We start from the raw sequence: 18,725 nt of genomic DNA on the forward strand, positions 1-18,725 counted from the left end.
TCAGCGTTGGCCCCCATTTGGACTCAAAAATGTTTGAGCTGCTCTGAGCTTGGCTAGTTTTGAATGTTTCTGTTTATGAAATCCTTAACATTCACTTTTAATTGGAAAGGTGGCCTCTTTTGAGATTGTTTATCAAAAATACTTTCATATTGTAAAAATTTCTGGCCTTTAGATATTAGCGACAAGCTTGAAGTGGAAATACCGCAAAGGAAAAATTCAGGTTGATGAGATTGTGCAAATAGCTTCAGAAAGGGTATGAGTATGGATTCCCAAATACATGAAAACTGGGATGTTGTGGGACAGTGTATATCACTTGAAATGTCATGATTTGTATATTGCAGAATGTCTCATAGCTGATTACCACTCTTAATTGGCGATGCATAGTTCATATCCTTTGTTCCTTAATAATTATACACTACTTCCTTAGATATTTTAGTGAGTGGGAAACTTACGCCCTGCTCTGCCCCTCTGTCATTTGCCTGTCTGAAAATAGCTGCTGATTTCATGTTGATGTAAAATTTGGTTTCAGGCACTGCGATTGCAGTATAGGTCTATTATAGGTCGTTAGGAAGCCTCTTACCTTCTCTGACATACTTGGTAGTTTTTTTGCATTTTTGATTTTCAAAACTGAAATTTGAAAAGGGGCAACAAAGAAGAGGGTAAGAGATGAGCTAACAGAAAGTAGAGGTTGTGCAAGACAAATTAATCTTTGGTTTTTTGCTTGTATCTTTCCTAATAAAAATGGCTAATGCAAGAGAAATAATTACAAGCAGTTAGATGATAGAGGTAACATAAATTCTGAGTAGATACACAAACAAACGCATATGGCTAAACATTCAGATGAATTAAATAGATTCATATTGTTTTGACTCTTAAAACCCACAAACTTTTTACATCAGGCTTTGGTTCCTTAAACTACTTTTGGACATCCGAAGAAGTCCTTGAGTGAGTGCAGCACAAGAATCCTGTGTAGTTCCCTTGTCTACTGTACTCAAGGTGCGGGTATTATCTTCAAATTTGGGATTTAGGAAGCCAATTTTCATATGTTTAGTTGATGCTCTCTTAATTGATGAGATTGCAAAACAGATGTATTTGGTCATCTGAGGTGTGCTGTATCATGACAAGGAAGCCAAAACGAAGAAAAAATATAATTAATGCTAGGGCGCAGGGTGAAGGAATAGATAAATTCACAAGTAGAAGACAACAAGTGAATTGAAAATCTTAAAGAAAAAACCCCACAACTTTAAGTTCTGCTTTCAATGTTTCATTTGAAAATCGTACGTGGCACCTTTTGAGGTCTTATTATTTGCTTGTATTGTTTGTTCTGTCTGTGATCCACCTTCTTACCTCAGAGGTCCATGTTAGATAACTTGTGGAAGGGACATGGGGGCTACAGGCAGCACGTATTTTTCATTCACATTTGAGCATCACAGATGTCAACATGCCATGTTGAAGAACCCTCCTCTGGGCTGCTCCTAATTATTACTTCTTGCATGTGGTTTGACTCATTTCCAGGTTATTAAGGTTGGTGCCTTGATTTTTATGTAAAAAACTTCAGAAAAACCTTGAAAAACGTGAAACAGTTGGAATTCTTTTCTTTTTTTTGAAGTATTGATATACAGCCATGGCTGACTGTTCTTTTGTTGCAGGTTTGATAGATAACTCTGGTCTGAGGCTATTTTATACTCCAGTTATAAGGAAATACGATGCTGGGGTTATTGAAGCTGGCCTTTGGGTCAGCCTCTTCCATAATATCCCACCGGGCATGCCTGAATTTGTGTCAGAGGGTCACTGCACACTGGAATGTCTGGAAGAGGTATGTCTCCTGCCTGAATCCATGGGTTTTCATTCTTAGAAATAGTTCTGGACAGACTCTTTAGATTCTTGGGAAGATTGATAGTTACTAGTTAAAGACATGTGAGCAAAGGCTACATGCTGTCCTCCAGAATGTTGAGTCTTTCTTATCTGGATATTTGGGGTGCTCAGTATTCATGCTGCTTTATTGATATGAGTAGTACTGGATGACACCACGCTTGCAGTGACTTAATTGTGTGTTCAATATGTAAGCATACATTGCTTTCCACGCCAAAGCTATCAATAATCAAAATATCAAATTGGCTGAATGGCAGAACTCAGAGGATTGTCATCAGTGGCACAGAGTCTGGTTGGAGACCTGTAACTAGTGGTGTCCCCCAAGGGTCAGTACTTGGCCCAGTCTTGTTCAACTTCTTCATCAATGACCTGGATGAAGAGTTAGAGTGTACCCTCAGCAAATTTGCTGATGACACAGAACTGGGAGGAGTGGTGGATACACTAGCAGGCTGTGCTGCCATTCAGCGAGACCAGGACAGGCTGGAGAGTTGGGCAGAGGGGAACCTGATGAGGTTCAACAAGGGCAAGTGCAGGGTCCTGCACCTGGGGAAGAACAACACCATGCACCAGTACAGGCTCGGGGCAGACCTGCTGGAGAGCAGCTCTGAAGAGAGGGACCTGGGTGTCCTAGTGGACGACAGGTTAACCATGAGCCAGCAGTGTGCCCTGGCTGCCAAGAAGGCCAATGGGATCCTGGGGTGCATTAAGAGGAGTGTGGCCAGTAGGTCGAGGGAGGTTCTCCTTCCCCTCTACACTGCCCTAGTGAGGCCCCATATGGAGTACTGCATCCAGTTCTGGGCTCCCCAGTTCAAGAAAGATGAGGAGCTACTGGAGAGAGTCCAGTGGAGGGCTATGAGGATGATGAGGGGACTGGAGCATCTCTCCGATGAGGAGAGGCTGAGGGAGCTGGGCTTGTTTAGCCTGAAGAAGAGAAGGCTGAGAGGAGACCTTATAAATGCTTATAAATATCTGAAGGGTGGGTGTCAGGAGGATGGGACCAAATTCTTTTCAGTGGTGCCCAGCGACAGGACAAGGGGCAATGGGCACAAACTGAAGCATAGGAAGTTCCGTCTGAACATGAGGAATATCTTCTTCCCTCTGAGGGTGACGGAGCCCTGGAACAGGCTGCCCACGGAGGTTGTGGAGTCTCCTTCTCTGGAGATATTCAAGACCTGCCTGGACGTGGTCCTGTGCAACCTGCTCTAGGTGACCCTGCTTTCGGCAGGAGGGTTGGACTAGATGACCCACAGAGGTCCCTTCCAACCCCTACCATTCTGTGATTCTGTGATTCTGTAATAGTGTGGGAAACTAGCCCAGAAGAAATGTTGGGAGAGACCAGTTAAGGTCTGTGCATGTGCAAAAAGTTCCTAACAGTGAATGAAAAACTGAAAGTTGTTCTTAGACAAACCACAGAAACTAAGGACCTGAACAGATTTTGTTATGTGACGCAAAGTACAAAATTCTGCATTCATTAAACACTTGGTTTCATTAAGATAATTTAAATATCTCTACAGATAATAGAAGCATTGTCTAAAATCTGTGATTAACGTATCACGGGAAATTCTCACATGTTTTGTCATTATAGAGAAAGGTTGAACCAGTACTTGTTATGATGTGGTTTGGTGTGAAGGGCAAGTTAGATATGGAATTTAGGTTTGTTCGTGGTAGTGTTAAATGTTGTATATTGTCATAGCATGTTTCAGCATAAAAACATTTGAGTAATACATTATTGTGAGGTTTGTGACCTTAAGGCTGTACTTGAAAGGTATTGGGATAACAGATTATTTCTAGGTTGAGCTCTGAAAAAGAATCAGAGTTTAGCATACCAAAATTTGGATCCATAGATCTCAGCTAGAATGGGAGTGATAGCAGATTTGTCTCAATTTGGAAAACTTAATTTTAAAATGTTTTTGACCTGGAAAAAAGTTTCAAATATAAAGGTACAGTATTTCACTAGCTGTTGACTTGAAGATGGGAAGTGGAGCACATTATAATTACAGCCTCTTATTTTAAAGTGCTTCTCTTGGCATGATGTTAATGATAACATCATTCATAACTGCATAGAAATACTTTTTCCACAATAAACATCCATATTCATCAGCATCGGCCATTAGCACTAAAATAATGTGCAGGTTTTAGTATAATACCCTTGAAAGTCTTAAATCTATTGACAATTATTAGCAGTCCAGTTGATTTTTATAAAAGCTGTGTGCATTAGCAGTAAAACCACATTTTTTATTTAAAAAAAATCACAGAAAAAAACCAAGCCTTTTTTTGTGTATGAAACCTTAATTTCACATACAGATTTGGTTCTGCACCAGACTGCATGTTGCTGTAAACTGAGGGAACGTAAAATGCATTTAGTAATACATATATACTCTGTACATTGCATTACATTACATTACATTGCGTTTGGGCACACTGATGTCGGTTTCTCCTGGCCAGGCTCTGAGTGCTGAGAGACCTGCTGGGATTCATGTGTTTGCAGTACTTCTTCATGCTCATCTTGCTGGCAGAGCAATCAGGATGCGCCACTTCCACAACGGTGAGGAGCAGAAGCTACTTGCTTATGATGATGAGTTTGACTTCAACTTCCAGGAGTTTCAGTATCTGAAAGAAGAAAGAACCATCTTGCCAGTAAGACACTCTTAATTCTTTCCCTGAAAGTGTTTACAAGTTCATGTGCCTAACATTCACTCACATTTGGGATTAATTTTGCTTCAGAATTTCTTATCATAGAATTCTTGAATGTTTTGTTAATTTTTCCACTCATAGCAGAGTGACTAATGCATTAAAGTGCAGGAGAGTCCCCCCAATTAACTACAGAACTGACTTGGCCAGTTAATTCCAGCTATTCTTTCGGTGTGTTTGGTGTCCACAATTTCCACGATTACTTGATTTGAACTTTACTATCACAAATGTTTGAACAAAGCAGATTATAAAATCACATGTGTGCCTGGTTATGCCTTCTTTGTGCATCCAGCCAGCTGAAGAATGGGAACACCATTGTGTGGCTCTGCAGAGCTGCTGGAACCAAGCAGCACATCCTGAGTATTTGCACAGAGCAAGTATCCAGCCTTGCAAACATGTCTACAAATCAGCCAAGTCTTCTTTCTTTTCCACATTTTTATTTTTTGTTGGGCGTAAAACTCCATGCTCATGTTCCACATGAAGTTTCTCTAGTAAACAAAATCCTTTGGAAGAAGAAATCATGCAATTCTATTTGCTTCTCTTGTGAGCATAATGTAACATAACTTTTAGAAAAATGCCAGCTACAATTATATTATGAAGCAGTCGCTATCCATAGGTATTGCATGACAAGAGTCTGATTTTTTTTGGATGAGTCACTCATTTAAAAGTTATTCAGTCATCTGTTGTTATTTCCAGCTGGCACCTGTTTTTAAGGCTTTGACCTGAGGATACAAAGTTTAGTGCTCAAAGGTTGGGTGTTCAAGATCTGGCCAGCAGAGCAGCTGGAGATGTGCTTCTCTAGGTGCATACTTGATGGAATTGGTCAGACACAAAATATCAAACAACTGGATTTTGTCTACAGTTGGAGTCAGTAAGGGAGGGGAGCTGAAAAGACCATTGCAATGTCTGAACTTCAAGCATGGTCAGGACCCCCATGGCTTAAACTTCCAGGCTTCTCATCAAGTCCTTTTCTCTCTTACATCTCTTCTCCCACACTGGGATACTTTGACATTTTTCCTTTAAAGGCAAGAAGTTAAAATGCTTACTTTCTATTTTAATATATGGAGCAAAACCTGGATGTTCAGGTGCAGCATTTACTCTTTGAAGTCCAACTGCTTGTACTCCACAGGGACTTCAAAGACAAACTGGTGCTACCTCCTCCGGGAAAGAAACGCTGAAGGGTTTAGGAAGAGGCCTGGCAGGAGATGACAGGTTTGCAGAGAAAGCCTGCAATATTTTTAGGAAAATCCATGCAGATTATAGAGAAAGGCATCTTAAAATTCAAGAACAAAAGGGAGTAGACAGCAGAAAGACTAAAAGAGGTATTTGATAGTATCAGCAAGTTAAAAAAGACAGCTCGAGTAGAAGCTGGAATTCTTTCTCTGAAGTGAGCCTTTTTCATGCCTTTTATTGTTTTCATCTTATGCAAAACTACTAGTGCAGCTTTACATATATCATTCTGGTGTAATTCAGACCACAGTCTAATCAATTAAGTAATAATAAAACATTTCATAGAAGCTCTTGTTACTCACTCCTTCTGCAAGCTCCTCCAAGAGGGTATCCTCCTTTCAGCTTGGGGAGTCCAGGTGATTTATTTTCTTCGTGTACTAGCACTCTCTTCTGAATTTGGAAGCGAAAGATCTGATCTCACAGAAGGAACGCTTTTGATGGATGTTACCCATTCTCTAAGCCACGAGAGCCAGAGACCTCGCTGGTGGGAACCAGCATACTCCTGCTGGGCGCAGCGAAGCTGTGCCAGCTCGTGCTGTTTCAGAAAGCTCCGTCTCCACTTAGCTGACGCGAGGCTGATGCACCCTCTTCCAGCAGCCCGGAGTAGAGTTAGTGCTAGCATTGATCTGCCAACAAGACAGCCCACAGGAGAAGATAAATTCTCCACTTTTGAAGGGTGATCTGATTTTTCCAGGGAAGATTAATACAATGGGTAATATGGGAAGATGCTGATACAAAAAAATTGAACGAAAGCAAATAAACCCCTGGCATCTTTGTGGTATGAAGTTGCCCAAAAATATCAGATTTTTGACATCTGGCTATATTCTTCAATATTTTAATTTCCACTTGATTATCATGGTGATTTTGAGATTTGTATTTGATTAGGTAATCTACCAAACTGTAGCTCAGTTTGTCAAGATGGCAAAAAGTTAATTTCATGTACTTGAGAAGGTAAGTATTCAGCCTTTCCCATACATGTCTGTCAATGTAGTTAAGTCTTTGCCTGCCACTCCTCTACTCCGAGGCTTGGCAGATAAATAGTTGTTATTGTGATGTGGAAAACCTTCTTTTCCTCATTTGGCAAGTATTTCTATTGAAGTTGGCAGGATAAATTAGCCTGGGGAAAGCTATCCAAAGTAGGATGAGTTTTGGAGCAAGAATCATGTGTGTACATCGTCTACATATACAGCTTTTCTGAAAATAGGAATATAACTGGGCACCTCCATTGCTATTTTAAAAGAAGCAGACCAGACGTTTAATAAGACTCCATTTAAATCCATGGGGGATCCCTGAAGATCTGGGATAATACGAATGCTAAGTGCCAAGGCCTTAGTGTATGCCAATTACCTAATCCTTTGCTCTTTCAAAAAGTCATATCCACTGGTCTGATCTTTATTTAAGTGTTTGCTGTCATCTGTGGTTACCTGAAGCTGGTGTTGACAACGTTCAGAACTGTGAATTTCCTAAATCTTGTGTTTCAGGGGGATAATTTAATCACAGAATGTCACTACAGTACTGTGGACCGAATTCGCATGACATGGGTAAGATAAGTTTTAATGGATCAAAATAAGTATGCAGATCATATTAGGGACTAAAATCTTTTTCAGAAAATGCTATTAAAAAGTGTGAACTTAGTTGCTAATGACTGTGTGCATGTAATTTTGTATTATCTTTCCTTTCATAGAATGTTAGGTTTTAAAGTCACCAGGACTATTATGATCATAGTCTGATCTCTTGCATAAGACATTCAAATGAGTAGTTTATAGAAATAAGCAAGGCAGTTCATAAAAGATCTTTAAAAATCAGTCTTCACTAGTATAAGGAGTGCTTTCTTCATAACGTCTGTTAACATGCAAATTCTGCATATTCGAATGAATTGTTTTTATGAACTTGTCATGCTTTTTTTCCCTGAAGTTGTAATTGCTGGTTCTTACATACTGATTTTCACTTAGGCCATGACCGAGATGGGACCACTTGTTTTTGTGCCTAAGGTAGAACCCAGGCAGAACACGGGTCCTTGGGGCTGGGTGGAGGAGGCTGGGAGCGGTGAGCCTCGGTGTGTTCCCGTGTGGGTTCTCCAGCAGCAGGGACCCTCCCAGGCAGCTGCTGCCCTGGGGCAGCGTGAGCCAGGGGTGGCTGTGCCGCAGCACCGGGCACGTGTCTGCAGCAGTGGATGAGGCAGGACCATGGCCGGGGGGAGACTATCTCCTTCAGGGCTGAGGGGGTCCAGCTCAGGTTTGGCCCATGGCAGTGCACAGTCTCCCAAGCACAACTTTTTAGGTGAGCAGAGGCCAGGCACCAACCGTTGCAATGTGGCCTCTTGGTTTTGGAGGTGAAGCAAATTCGGTTGTTGGGACATGAGCTGGACTGGGCTAGCTGGCTGTGAAACCAGAGAGTGATGCCATATGCACTATGTTTATGGGAGGGACATAGCTACCTGCACCCAGCCTTCACCAGGAGCTGATCCCACTTCCTTGGGAGGGGCTGGATCCAGACCTCCAGGAGCTGAGACCTGAAGGGTTCTGGTTCAGCAAGGAAGACGTGGTCATGGCATCCAGAGAGCAGAGGGATACCTCTCCCTGAATTCTGGCTTGCATGTAGGTGCATGCAGTAGTTATATAAAGAAATGCAAAAGAGCGAGAACGAAGGCTTTTGAGTTTTTGTCATATGTTCCTGTGTGGCGACCACAATAGCTCTTGGCTCTTGGTTCATGCATTTTGTCTTCTCCATTCCTATTCCTGAGATTCTGTGAGGTTTGTGGAACTGTTCCCACACGGGATTTAGGAACGTGCAGCTCATAATCTTGTCCATATTTACCAAGATTAATTCTAAATTAGTTGTTTCCCTCATGACACTCAATGGAAGACTGTTTAAGAGTCTTTAAGAGTTTAAGAGCTAAAAATCTTACTTTAATTAATTAGTTTGTAGTTAGTGTTCATTTGTTCTTGAATATTATCTGTTAACTTCAGTAACTCATTTCTTTCTTAATCTGTATCTGTATATCTACTTACAAGGAGAGTCCATATAGATATATATTACATCCTGGCCTCCATTGTGACAAAGCTCGTTTATTTTCTTATTAAACAGACTAATTATCCTAACAGATTTTTTCCACATTTGCTTCTCTTTGAAGCCCTTTTTCTGAAACATGGTAGATGTAAGAGACAGCTGAAAATAAACCTGAAGTTCTCAGACAGTACTCTTCAACATAACAGGAGTCTTATTTCTTTCTGACATCTTTTAAGCTCAGGAGCTATTGCTTGAGTTTGCAGTGTATTTTATAATTAATTATGTAGTACCTTCTTGCTACTTCATAACCTAATGTGCAAGGTAAACCTGTTGACTTGGGCCTCCTGATGCACATTTCATTAGCATGCTAATCAGTGTTTTGATCTGTGGGATTCCAATGCTATCTTGACTAAAACAAAAATCCCATTTTCAGGGTGGTCTGAGCACCAGGAATGAAATGTGCCTGTCATATCTGCTCTATTACCCAAGAATCAACCTCACCCGATGTGCAAGTATTCCAGATATAATGGAACAACTCCAGTTCATCGGTGTTAAGGAAATCTATAGACCAGTCAGGCAAGTAAAATGTTTATGAATAATGGTGGCACCTCTGTTTCTGTCTGTGGGATTGCAGGGTCGTCTTTATATCACCTTTATGTCTTTCTGGTAGTGCAACACATTGCAGGGTCACTCATGCCACTTCTTTTTTGTCAATAAGATGTGCTGCTACTTATTTCTCCTGCCAAATTAGTTTCCATCTTCTTTTTTTTTTTAAAAAAACCGCTGTTTCTTCTGTTAGAGAAATATTTCTCACGGCAGTTTTTTTTCATCACAACCAGCTGTAAAAAGACTATGTATTAATGTCATATCAATGTTTCAAATCTATCAATTTGTCAAAACATATCAGTGTTTCACATATATAGAGATAATTATAACAAAGGAGTTTGGGAACCTAAGTATTGTATTACCGTGGGTAGATGTATTGTCAGTAATTCTGCTGAAGTCTGCTGGTGCAACCAGATCCTGGAACTGTTGCTCGCATATAGAGCTTAACGCTGTCTCAGTGACACTGACAAAAATGCACCAAAGGGGAAGAAGTTGTAAGTTAGAAAGGAAATGGAGGGATTGAGAGAATATTAAATTGTTTGTAGCAAAAGATAAATGGTAGACAAGCACCATGATGGAGAGAAATGAGAGAATGGATGCTTTGGAAGAATAGCAAGTCAGAGGACGATATGCAAGGTAAGTAGAGAGAAAAATATGGAACCAGTGGTAGAAGTCTAGCCAAGAGGAAGAAAAGAGCTTTTTAGGTGAACTTGTTGGCTGCAGGGGCTTGCAACTCTGTCCAAAGAATCTTGTTTCCTGAGTCTTGGACTCCAGCTGTTCAGGGAGGCAGAACACTGCACATTTTTGAGATGTAAATCCATGTCACAACGAAAAACCTCTAGCTCGTTCATCAATTGATCTACCTAATAAAAATAACCCACAAAAATCTGCATGTTGGCTCGTTGCTCAGCTGAAAAGGGATAATATAATTTTGTTGCAAGATATCTACTTCAGTGCTCCACAAATATTAAATATCCCCTCTGTGAATAGCAAGGTGTGGGGGAATGTTACCATTTATAGATCCTGAGTTGCCTAATAACCACCGTGAAGGTCCATGCAATTCAGCTGGCATCTGACCACTGAGGTAAACCACAAGCTGATGAATTTTAAACTAGGTGTTAGTTTCTCCAGTAAGTCAGCAGAGATCTTGCTGTCCTTCATCATGAGAGTCCTCAGCAAGAACAAAATGCTTCCTGGCCTGTTGCTGGATCTGGCTTTTCTGTGCTTTAATGTCAGTGGGATCACCTGCACAACAATATTTCTCACAAAGAGCAAGAGTGATTTCCAGAATCTAACACATAACTTAAATTTTGGTAGGAGGTGGGAGGAAGCCCACTATAGACAGGATAAAAGCGTCTGAATATATAAAAATCAATAAATAGTTTATATTTCATTTTTTGTGTGTTCCTTACAGTGCTTAAAATTAAAGTATCTCAATAGCAGTGGAAGTGGTTGTAAACAGAGTGAGAATAGTCTAAAGAGGAAAGTTTACGAATGAATGAAATGCAGAAAACTAATTAAACAACAGAAAGTAGAATGCACTATGAGTGGTGAAAGGTGAATACATTTGTATTGCTAGGTGCACTAAACTAAGGTAGTAGTAAGATTTGAAAATAAAATTGATAGACTAATAGTGAGTCATCACATGTAAATTTTAAAAGTTGTCTTTCCTTATAAAGTTTATCTTAACAAAACCATGTAAAATTATTATTGCAAAGTAATTTGATGTGCAGGCTTACTGGTCTTAGTTCTGAAATTTATATCCAAGACAGAAGAGTTCAAAGAAAGTCACAATGCAATCAATGTCTACTTCATTTCCCACACTATTTCTATGTGCAATCTCTTTTCATACAGGGAGAGCACAGTTTCTAAATTGGTCCTAGCTAAAAGAGTCTTTCTGAGCTTAGAAAGAAAATATTCTAACAAATATATGCTCTCTTGAGTGTTCATTCATGATAACTGCACTTAAGAAAAAAATGCGCATTTGGCCTGGGGAAATAAAGATGTTTTGAATAGAGTAAGTATGCAGACTGTCTGCCGCAAATGGAATAGTAATTAGAAGAGGAGATTATTAATGCCTCTAGTATTTATGACCTAATCCACAATTCTTGTTTCATTAAGCTCTGTCAGCCTAAGGATATGTGACCTGATACTCATCTCTCTTGTGTCAGTCTTACACTGGAATTGCTTCACTGACTTCTCTAAAGTCTCTCTTGACTAACGCATGAAGGCAAACTGGGAGCAGGATCAAGGCACTGTGACTCACTTTAAAACTTTTTTTTCCCTTAGTCTGGTGGCACAGACAGGGGTATAAATCATGAGGAGCTGAGATGAAAGTGATTGGGCCACAATAGTGTAAAATAGGTACTTGATTAAAATTATGTCCTCCGTGCCTCGATGTTGAGTAGAGCAGAACTTCGGTGTAGGGAGCACTGTACCCGAAACAAACCGGAGACAGCCTACTACAAGATAACACAGATCTGTCTACAGTGCTTTGAAAAGAGAGTTCAAGCTTCAGTCAAACTATTAATTAGATTACTTAGATAATGTTTTAACTACTTTCATGCTTTCATTAGCTGTATTGGACTTTCTGTTTTTAAAAACTTGACCTGTTAACCACGTTGTTTCCATTCATCCCAGTGGAGTCAAAAAAGAAGAAAGGACAATGGAAAAGGTTTTCTTTAGCCGTTCTTTGTTTTTTTTTTAAGTTTCCTTCATTATTAAAATTTTGAGTTTTCTTTATTGAATGAAAGACAAGAAATCTCATTCCTTCCCTTTCCACATCTTCAGCTGGTGGGGAATGGGATTGACCCCACTTCTGCATGGGGAGGATTCCCGCGTCAGCAAGTAGTCAGATCTCTCAAAGCAACACAGCAGGTCTCTGTCCCACCCCTGGCCAAAAGCCCCCTTGCAGCCAGCATGTAGGGACATGCCGAAAGGCAATGTCCACAACACCAGTTATTGTCATTTGATCTTTTGGCACTGCTGCCGACCAATGCATGTTAGAGCAACTCCTGTGCTAGGCTGAACTTTGACCGATTATCTGAGCTATGACCAGAGCCGTCAGGAAGCAGCTTTCTAATAGCAAACATTTCTTTACAGTGCCATCTGCCAAGCCTAGTAGAGGATGTGGTGCTTTTTTTTGTTTGGTTTGGTTTTTGAAAAGTTACAACAGAAAATCTGTTTTGTATTGTCTGTGTATTCCGTTTGTAGATCGCAGAACAGCAGTGTAATTCTTTTCCTTAACTTAATGTCCTTCACTTCTAAAAGCATCTGGTAGCAAGTCCTAAACTACTGACAAACTTTCATAAGTTTGTTAAAGTCAGTGAAACTACATCAGTTTTCAGTAGCAGAGAATTTAGCTGAGCATGTGAGTTAGGCATAAATACACATGTTAACAGTACATTTGTTTTTCTGACTAGATTCTCCAAAAGCTTTTCCTTATCAGTTCTAACTTGATGGTATTTATCTATTTTTTTAATACTGTTTATTTATTTTTCTTCAGGACTTGGCCTTTCATTATCAAGAGTCCTAAGCAGTATAAAAACCTGTCTTTTATGGATGCAATGAACAAATTTAAATGGTCCAGATCAGAGGGTCTCTCCTATAATGAACTTGTGCTTAAACTACCAGTGAACGTGAGATGTTCAAAAACAGATAATGCAGAATGGTCGGTAAGTCGAAGTGTTGAAAAGGAGGCAACAATGCCATGAAACAAATGTGATTTACTGTACTTCATTGCGTATGAAGAAGTACCTGATTATATGTCTTCAGACTTTACGGCTATATTGCATTTACACGCAGTAAAAAATGATGAGAATGTTTTATCGATGCTTTCACCTGGCTCAGGTTCTAGAAGTTTTTTAAAAGAATAGAAAAAATGGAGCTTTGATTAGCACTTGGGATCAGTAATAGGAGGATGGAGTTGTTCAGTGTGTCTGGGACTGATCCATAATCTGGACACATACGGCATCCAGATTAGGTGACCAAGTTAGAAAGCTGCTTTCCCTTGGCTATCTCTACTGTCAGGGACTTATGTTAGGGTCTAGAGATGGATAATTCAAAATCCCTAAGTCAGGTTTGTTCTCTGAGTCACTCTGTGGGGAGGAACTTATTGATTGCATAAGGAAGCTCAAGAATCTAACTTCTTAACTCAAGCATCTAGACTACCTGAAGTTATATGAGTACTATTCCACTATCTCTTTCTTTTTTTGTTGGTCTTGTGTCTTAGAGATGTCTATACTATTGGGCCAAAAGAGGTACATTTGGATTGTCTGTTCCCTTTGTGCACTTTTGGAAAACTTTATCTTCTGTAGTTTTCCTTTCCCAATTCTCTTGATGAAAAAAAATGTAAGATAAAAAATAATTCCCCAGTAAATTATTATTTATTCTAAATGTCTACTGGTATTTTAACAGCACTGCTGGGAAAAGCTGTTGTCTTTAGTGTTGATGTGTGTTTATGAAGAGCTACAAGTGTATGTAGTATCATCCCTGAAGGAGATGCTGAAAAATATATATTGCTCCTTGATCTGCTTTACAGAGTCCAAATTCAAGACTCCATTTTACTTTTTTGAGCTTTTCTGCTCAGAAGGGGAGATTATCTCATTGTGCTGGCTTATCTCCTACTGTAATTTTAGGCCAGTCTAACAGAGCTGATATCAGATACTACCGATGAAATACTTCCTAGGAAAGGACCTTTGCCTCATTCTCCTCACCCCACAAAACCACCCACGCTGCCTTGTAGCGCATCACGCAGTGCTTTCAGGTGGTGGAGAAATTACCCTTTCCACATCAGTGTTCTCAAGGCTTTCCAACATCGATCAGACTGTTCTGCCCATGGGATGCAAGTGAAATACTGTGTCCTATATGTAATCAAAGAGGTTCTATTTTTTTCTAATACTTGTCCCACTGCAGACCTTCTGTGTAAAGTAGTTATTGACAGTACATGTGACTATTCACCGGTTTTGGTTAAACTTCTTGACCTTCGCAACTGCTGGCCAGTGGCAGCTGCGTAGCTACCCCTTCTCTGATGACTTGTCAGAGGACAAGTTAAGATGATGGAAAGCACACAGAAATTTTATCAGGAGGGGATAGGCTACTTTATTTTAGAGTGGTATGCTTTCTGGAAAATGCTGTTCCCTTTTATCTTACAGGATGCAGGAATACTTATGACTTAAAGAATGCAGTCAAAGAGTGAGCTCACTGGAACTGAGAGTGCTTAGTTCTTCCTTGTAATCATGGGATCCTATTTTAAGTGACTAGGGCATATTCATCAAAGCTAAGATTAGGACTCTTTCCTTTCCCTTCGCTTATTAGCGATATTACGTTAAATTTTCCATCCTCATCAAAATTAAGAACAGATTTAACCTGAATGGCCAAACAATCAGTGCGTTGTTACAAGAAGGAAAAAACTTGAAGCAGGGGAACTGAGTTGAAAATACCTTCATCCTTCTGTAGGGATGGTCCCTTGATCATTTTTAGCTTTGTGTTGTGTTTGCTAAGATTATGTCAATATTTAGATTTTTTTTTTCTGCAGTGCAGGATAATTGCAACAAGGGAAGAAAAACCCAGACAAGCACATGCTGTGCAGGTGGGCATTCAAACTTAAAAATGTTTGTGCCCAGCGGCTCACTTTTTGCATAGCTTATTTTCTTTAAAGTGTAGGGTGTACATTCAGAAAAAGCGTAGCCAAGCAGTGTACCCAATTCTTCCCAATTTCATGTCAGAGCCAGGACAGGCAGGTAGTTACGTCTAACTCCGTAGAAATTGCACGGAGTTCTAAGGGAAGAGTAAAAAAGGCTCAATATGTAGAAATATAACACTGACGTAGGTGGCCCTGCTTGAGGAGGGACATGGGACCAGATCACCTCCAGAGGTCCCTTCCAGCGTCAACCACTCTGTGATTCTGTGAAATAAATGTGTCCAAAATTAACTGCCTTGTACGTGCAAGTGTAGGCCTTGTATGTACAAATGAACGTGTTCAATACCATCCAGTATCCCTATAGCACTGTCACACTGTAAACTTCCATTTTTATCTGCCAGAAAGATGAAAACAAAAACCAAACCAAAGCAGAAGGAGGTTACACGAGTCAACCAACAAAAGCCTAGCATTACTTTACTGGAGAGGATGCCAGTGTGCACAGCTGTTCCCGAGCTGAGAACGACGGATGTGCACACTGGCTGATCATTTGGTGTGCAATGTATTAATATTTTTACTGAGCCTGATGTCTCCACAGTAAGAATCACAGCCCCAGTACAAAACGAACAATAGATTCTCATGGAAGCTGCCAACTAATTAGAGATCAAAATGCAGATTTCTAACCCTATGTGATGATGCTCTCATAATTTTTTATTGTTTTAATTGCAGATCCAAGGCATGACAGCTTTACCCCCTGAAATAGAGAGACCGTACAAGACAGAACCAGTAATATGCAGCCCATCTTCCTGTTTACATTGCGGTTTATTCCCCACCCTCTTGTTTGTTATCCATGTCACAGCCAGTACCATAGGAAACATTGGGCCCTTTGTATAATAATTTTTATTCATTTGTGTTCTGTATGCCATGCAAGTTCTGATGTGTTTGCACTGTTGCTACTGTAGATTTATTTTTTTACGTATTAATAAACTAAATTTGCCAGTTCAAAATGAAATGTGTACTTCCTCTGAAAACTGTGGGGTTTATGGTTTTCAGTATAAAGTATGTATAAAACACTGGCGCATTGCATATTGAAATCTTTTCCTGTACCATTTTGTTACACTTTGTCCTGGCTGTTTCACATGGTGTCTTCAAAACCAACTATGTATATGGGTAAAATTAATAAACTAAAAGCAACTTAGTTAACCACATTCAACCTGGTGTGTGCTGTGTTATTTTGTCTCAGTTTTTGCAGTCTGAAGGTTATGAAATTATCGCTATACAGACAGGTCTTGCAAACTTGTATTTGGGCATGTCTGACTGACACCTGCCGTAAAGCTACAGGAAGGATTCATTCAGGGAGGCCATTTCTAGGAGCAAGGCATTGCAAACCATCTCTCCTCCTGAGACAAGTGACAGCTGCGGGTGTGAAAGGGATGAAAATTCAGGCAAAACCCCAAATCTGCCCGTAGCAATTGCTGTGTGAGGCCTTTGACTTGCCAGGGATTTCTCTACCCCTTTTGTGTTCTTTATCCCTTCTTCAGTCCCTGCAATTCAGCATGTTGCTGATGTCTTAAGATATTTATACAGCAAGGAAACCTTTGGCAAGGGGTAGGCACGCCTTCGCTAGATTTGATCTGGATAGCAGTAGTAATGAAGCTCTGTCTCATAGCCAGGCTCTGGCACGCACAGCGATCCGCAGCAGGAGCCTGCCAGGAGCTATTATTAGCACATGCTGAGCATCATGATAGGCCAAACTGTTGATTAAGAGGTTATTTTTGTGTCTCATGTATGGTTTTTTATTCGTTTATTTATTTGGAAATCTGCAACTTTTTAACTCGGATGGTGTTGGGCAGGGAAGATTCCTGGAAGATGCCTAGCTTATTGCTCCCCAGTGAAATCACGCAGCACAGTAGAAGAGGACTTCGAACATCCCCAAACCCCCTTTTTTTCATAGCCACACTGTGGTTGCAGTAAACTATAATTTTTCCACAGTGCTGTATAAACTTTACTGGACTGTGGCTATAAAAATAAGTTGTTTTGGATGTTGAGAGTGCTTCCCTGACCACTGCAACACCTGCACTACAACTAACCTCTGTGGATTTAGTTAGTACGGACATTGTTACAAACATTTTATGTCACTGAGCACTCTTGGCGGTGTGGTGAGTCCAGAGCAGATCAAAAACCTGACTGATCTGAGATAAACTGGTTTTCTGAACATTTTTGCCCATTGACTCTTAATGACTGATACCTGCCTCTGCAGTGGCACCTCTTAATGAGGGCAGGCTGCTCTGATGCAAAGAAATATCACATAAGAAGGAAAATGAGGAGAGGATTTGGGAGCTGTCTTCTCTGCATTTGAGAAGTGAGAAGGAAAGCTTCATAAAGCTGGTAAGGCTCCTCTGTGGGCAGGAGCCCACAATGACGATGTGTGTGATAAATGATGCAGAAAAGAGGCACTGAAGCAGCTAATGTCTCAAGCTGAGGGAATTAATCAAGTATAGATTAATTTTCTAAGAGCTATAACAATCTCATTACAAAATTTATACATAAAGGGAATTTAAAATGAGCCATGCAGATAGAGATTCATAGGGCCTACCAAATCTTCCTGGTGCTGCAGTCTGCACTTGGGCTAAGAGCAACTCCCACCAAATCCTGGGAAATTTCTTGGCTGTTGTTGGGCAGCTGCTTGCTCTAAATATGTCTGGACAGTGGGATGTTCTGCCGTGCTTCCCATTGGTGCCGGATGACATAAGGAAAAGGTGTGTACCAAATAGCATATGGATTTTGGGGAGTCAAACCCCTGAAGTTTCAATAACGAAATGTAGCTACTTAGGTGTCTCCTTCCTGCCAGCAGAAGAACTACGCTTTTCTGCTTCATGTCCCTGAATAGAGCTGATTGAAAAAGGGAAAACAAGTAACGGTCACAGTGAAATACAGGCAGAAAAATCTTCCCAAGTGACTATTTGTACAGACATGTTCTGAATGTGAAAAGCTAGGGCATCGTCCATCTATGTTATCACAGGGTCCAGGGTGCACCTTATTGTAAAATCAGTCAGTCCTTGGCCTTTCTTACACTTAACCCCATCCCTAAAATGTGCATGTTTGAACAGCTTTTTGTCAGGGAACAGAAGGGAAAAGTAATAGGGAATGAAATGAGAAAAGAACTCTCGTGTGGGACAGGGGAGCCCTTTCGCATGCAATGCAGTCTCTCATTTGCTAACAGACGAGGGCTACTGGCATCAGCCCTAATTTTACTTGGTTTGCAACAAAGATAAAGCAGATCTAGGACTGTTTTCCATTTACTTGGCTGTTCTCTGATGTGATACAGCTTCTTATCTACGGGGATTTCCTTTCCATGGGCACCCGTCCTAAGAACATGTGAACAGATGGGTGTTTGTTGTTGCCATCCAGTATGCCACGAGATGATGTAAGGAAAAGCTGGCTCAGAAAGGAATTCTGTGAGAGATAACTGCCAGTATATCAGAAAGACCTCCCGTGTACTCTAGAAGTTCATTTTTGTTTAACCTGCAACTGTTTTGAGACTCCTGGAGGAATGGAGAGGAAAATCTTGCTTCACAGGTAAACAGAGACTCATGAGCCACCTCAGGGATACTTCCAACTAAAAGGATCCAAAACAAATGTGAGCACATTACATTATTAAAGAAACTTAAAATAAGAA

The 18,725-nt window shown here is 40.4% G+C and overlaps 1 protein-coding gene across 1 annotated transcript in view; it reads left to right on the forward strand.

Moving 5' to 3' along the window:
* The window catches only part of MOXD1 (monooxygenase DBH like 1), a 50,136-nt gene extending 33,890 nt beyond the window's left edge, over nucleotides 1-16,246 (forward strand). The window contains exons 7-12 of the mRNA XM_075446719.1: nucleotides 1,650-1,816; nucleotides 4,318-4,509; nucleotides 7,275-7,334; nucleotides 9,236-9,378; nucleotides 12,914-13,082; nucleotides 15,776-16,246. Coding sequence (XP_075302834.1) covers nucleotides 1,650-1,816; nucleotides 4,318-4,509; nucleotides 7,275-7,334; nucleotides 9,236-9,378; nucleotides 12,914-13,082; nucleotides 15,776-15,940 — 896 coding nt within the window. The 3' untranslated portion in view covers nucleotides 15,941-16,246. The remainder of the gene's footprint in view (nucleotides 1-1,649; nucleotides 1,817-4,317; nucleotides 4,510-7,274; nucleotides 7,335-9,235; nucleotides 9,379-12,913; nucleotides 13,083-15,775) is intronic.
* The last annotated feature ends 2,479 nt before the right edge of the window (nucleotides 16,247-18,725 follow it).

This window comes from Opisthocomus hoazin, chromosome 2, assembly GCF_030867145.1.
Source record: "Opisthocomus hoazin isolate bOpiHoa1 chromosome 2, bOpiHoa1.hap1, whole genome shotgun sequence".
NCBI lineage: Eukaryota > Metazoa > Chordata > Aves > Opisthocomiformes > Opisthocomidae > Opisthocomus > Opisthocomus hoazin.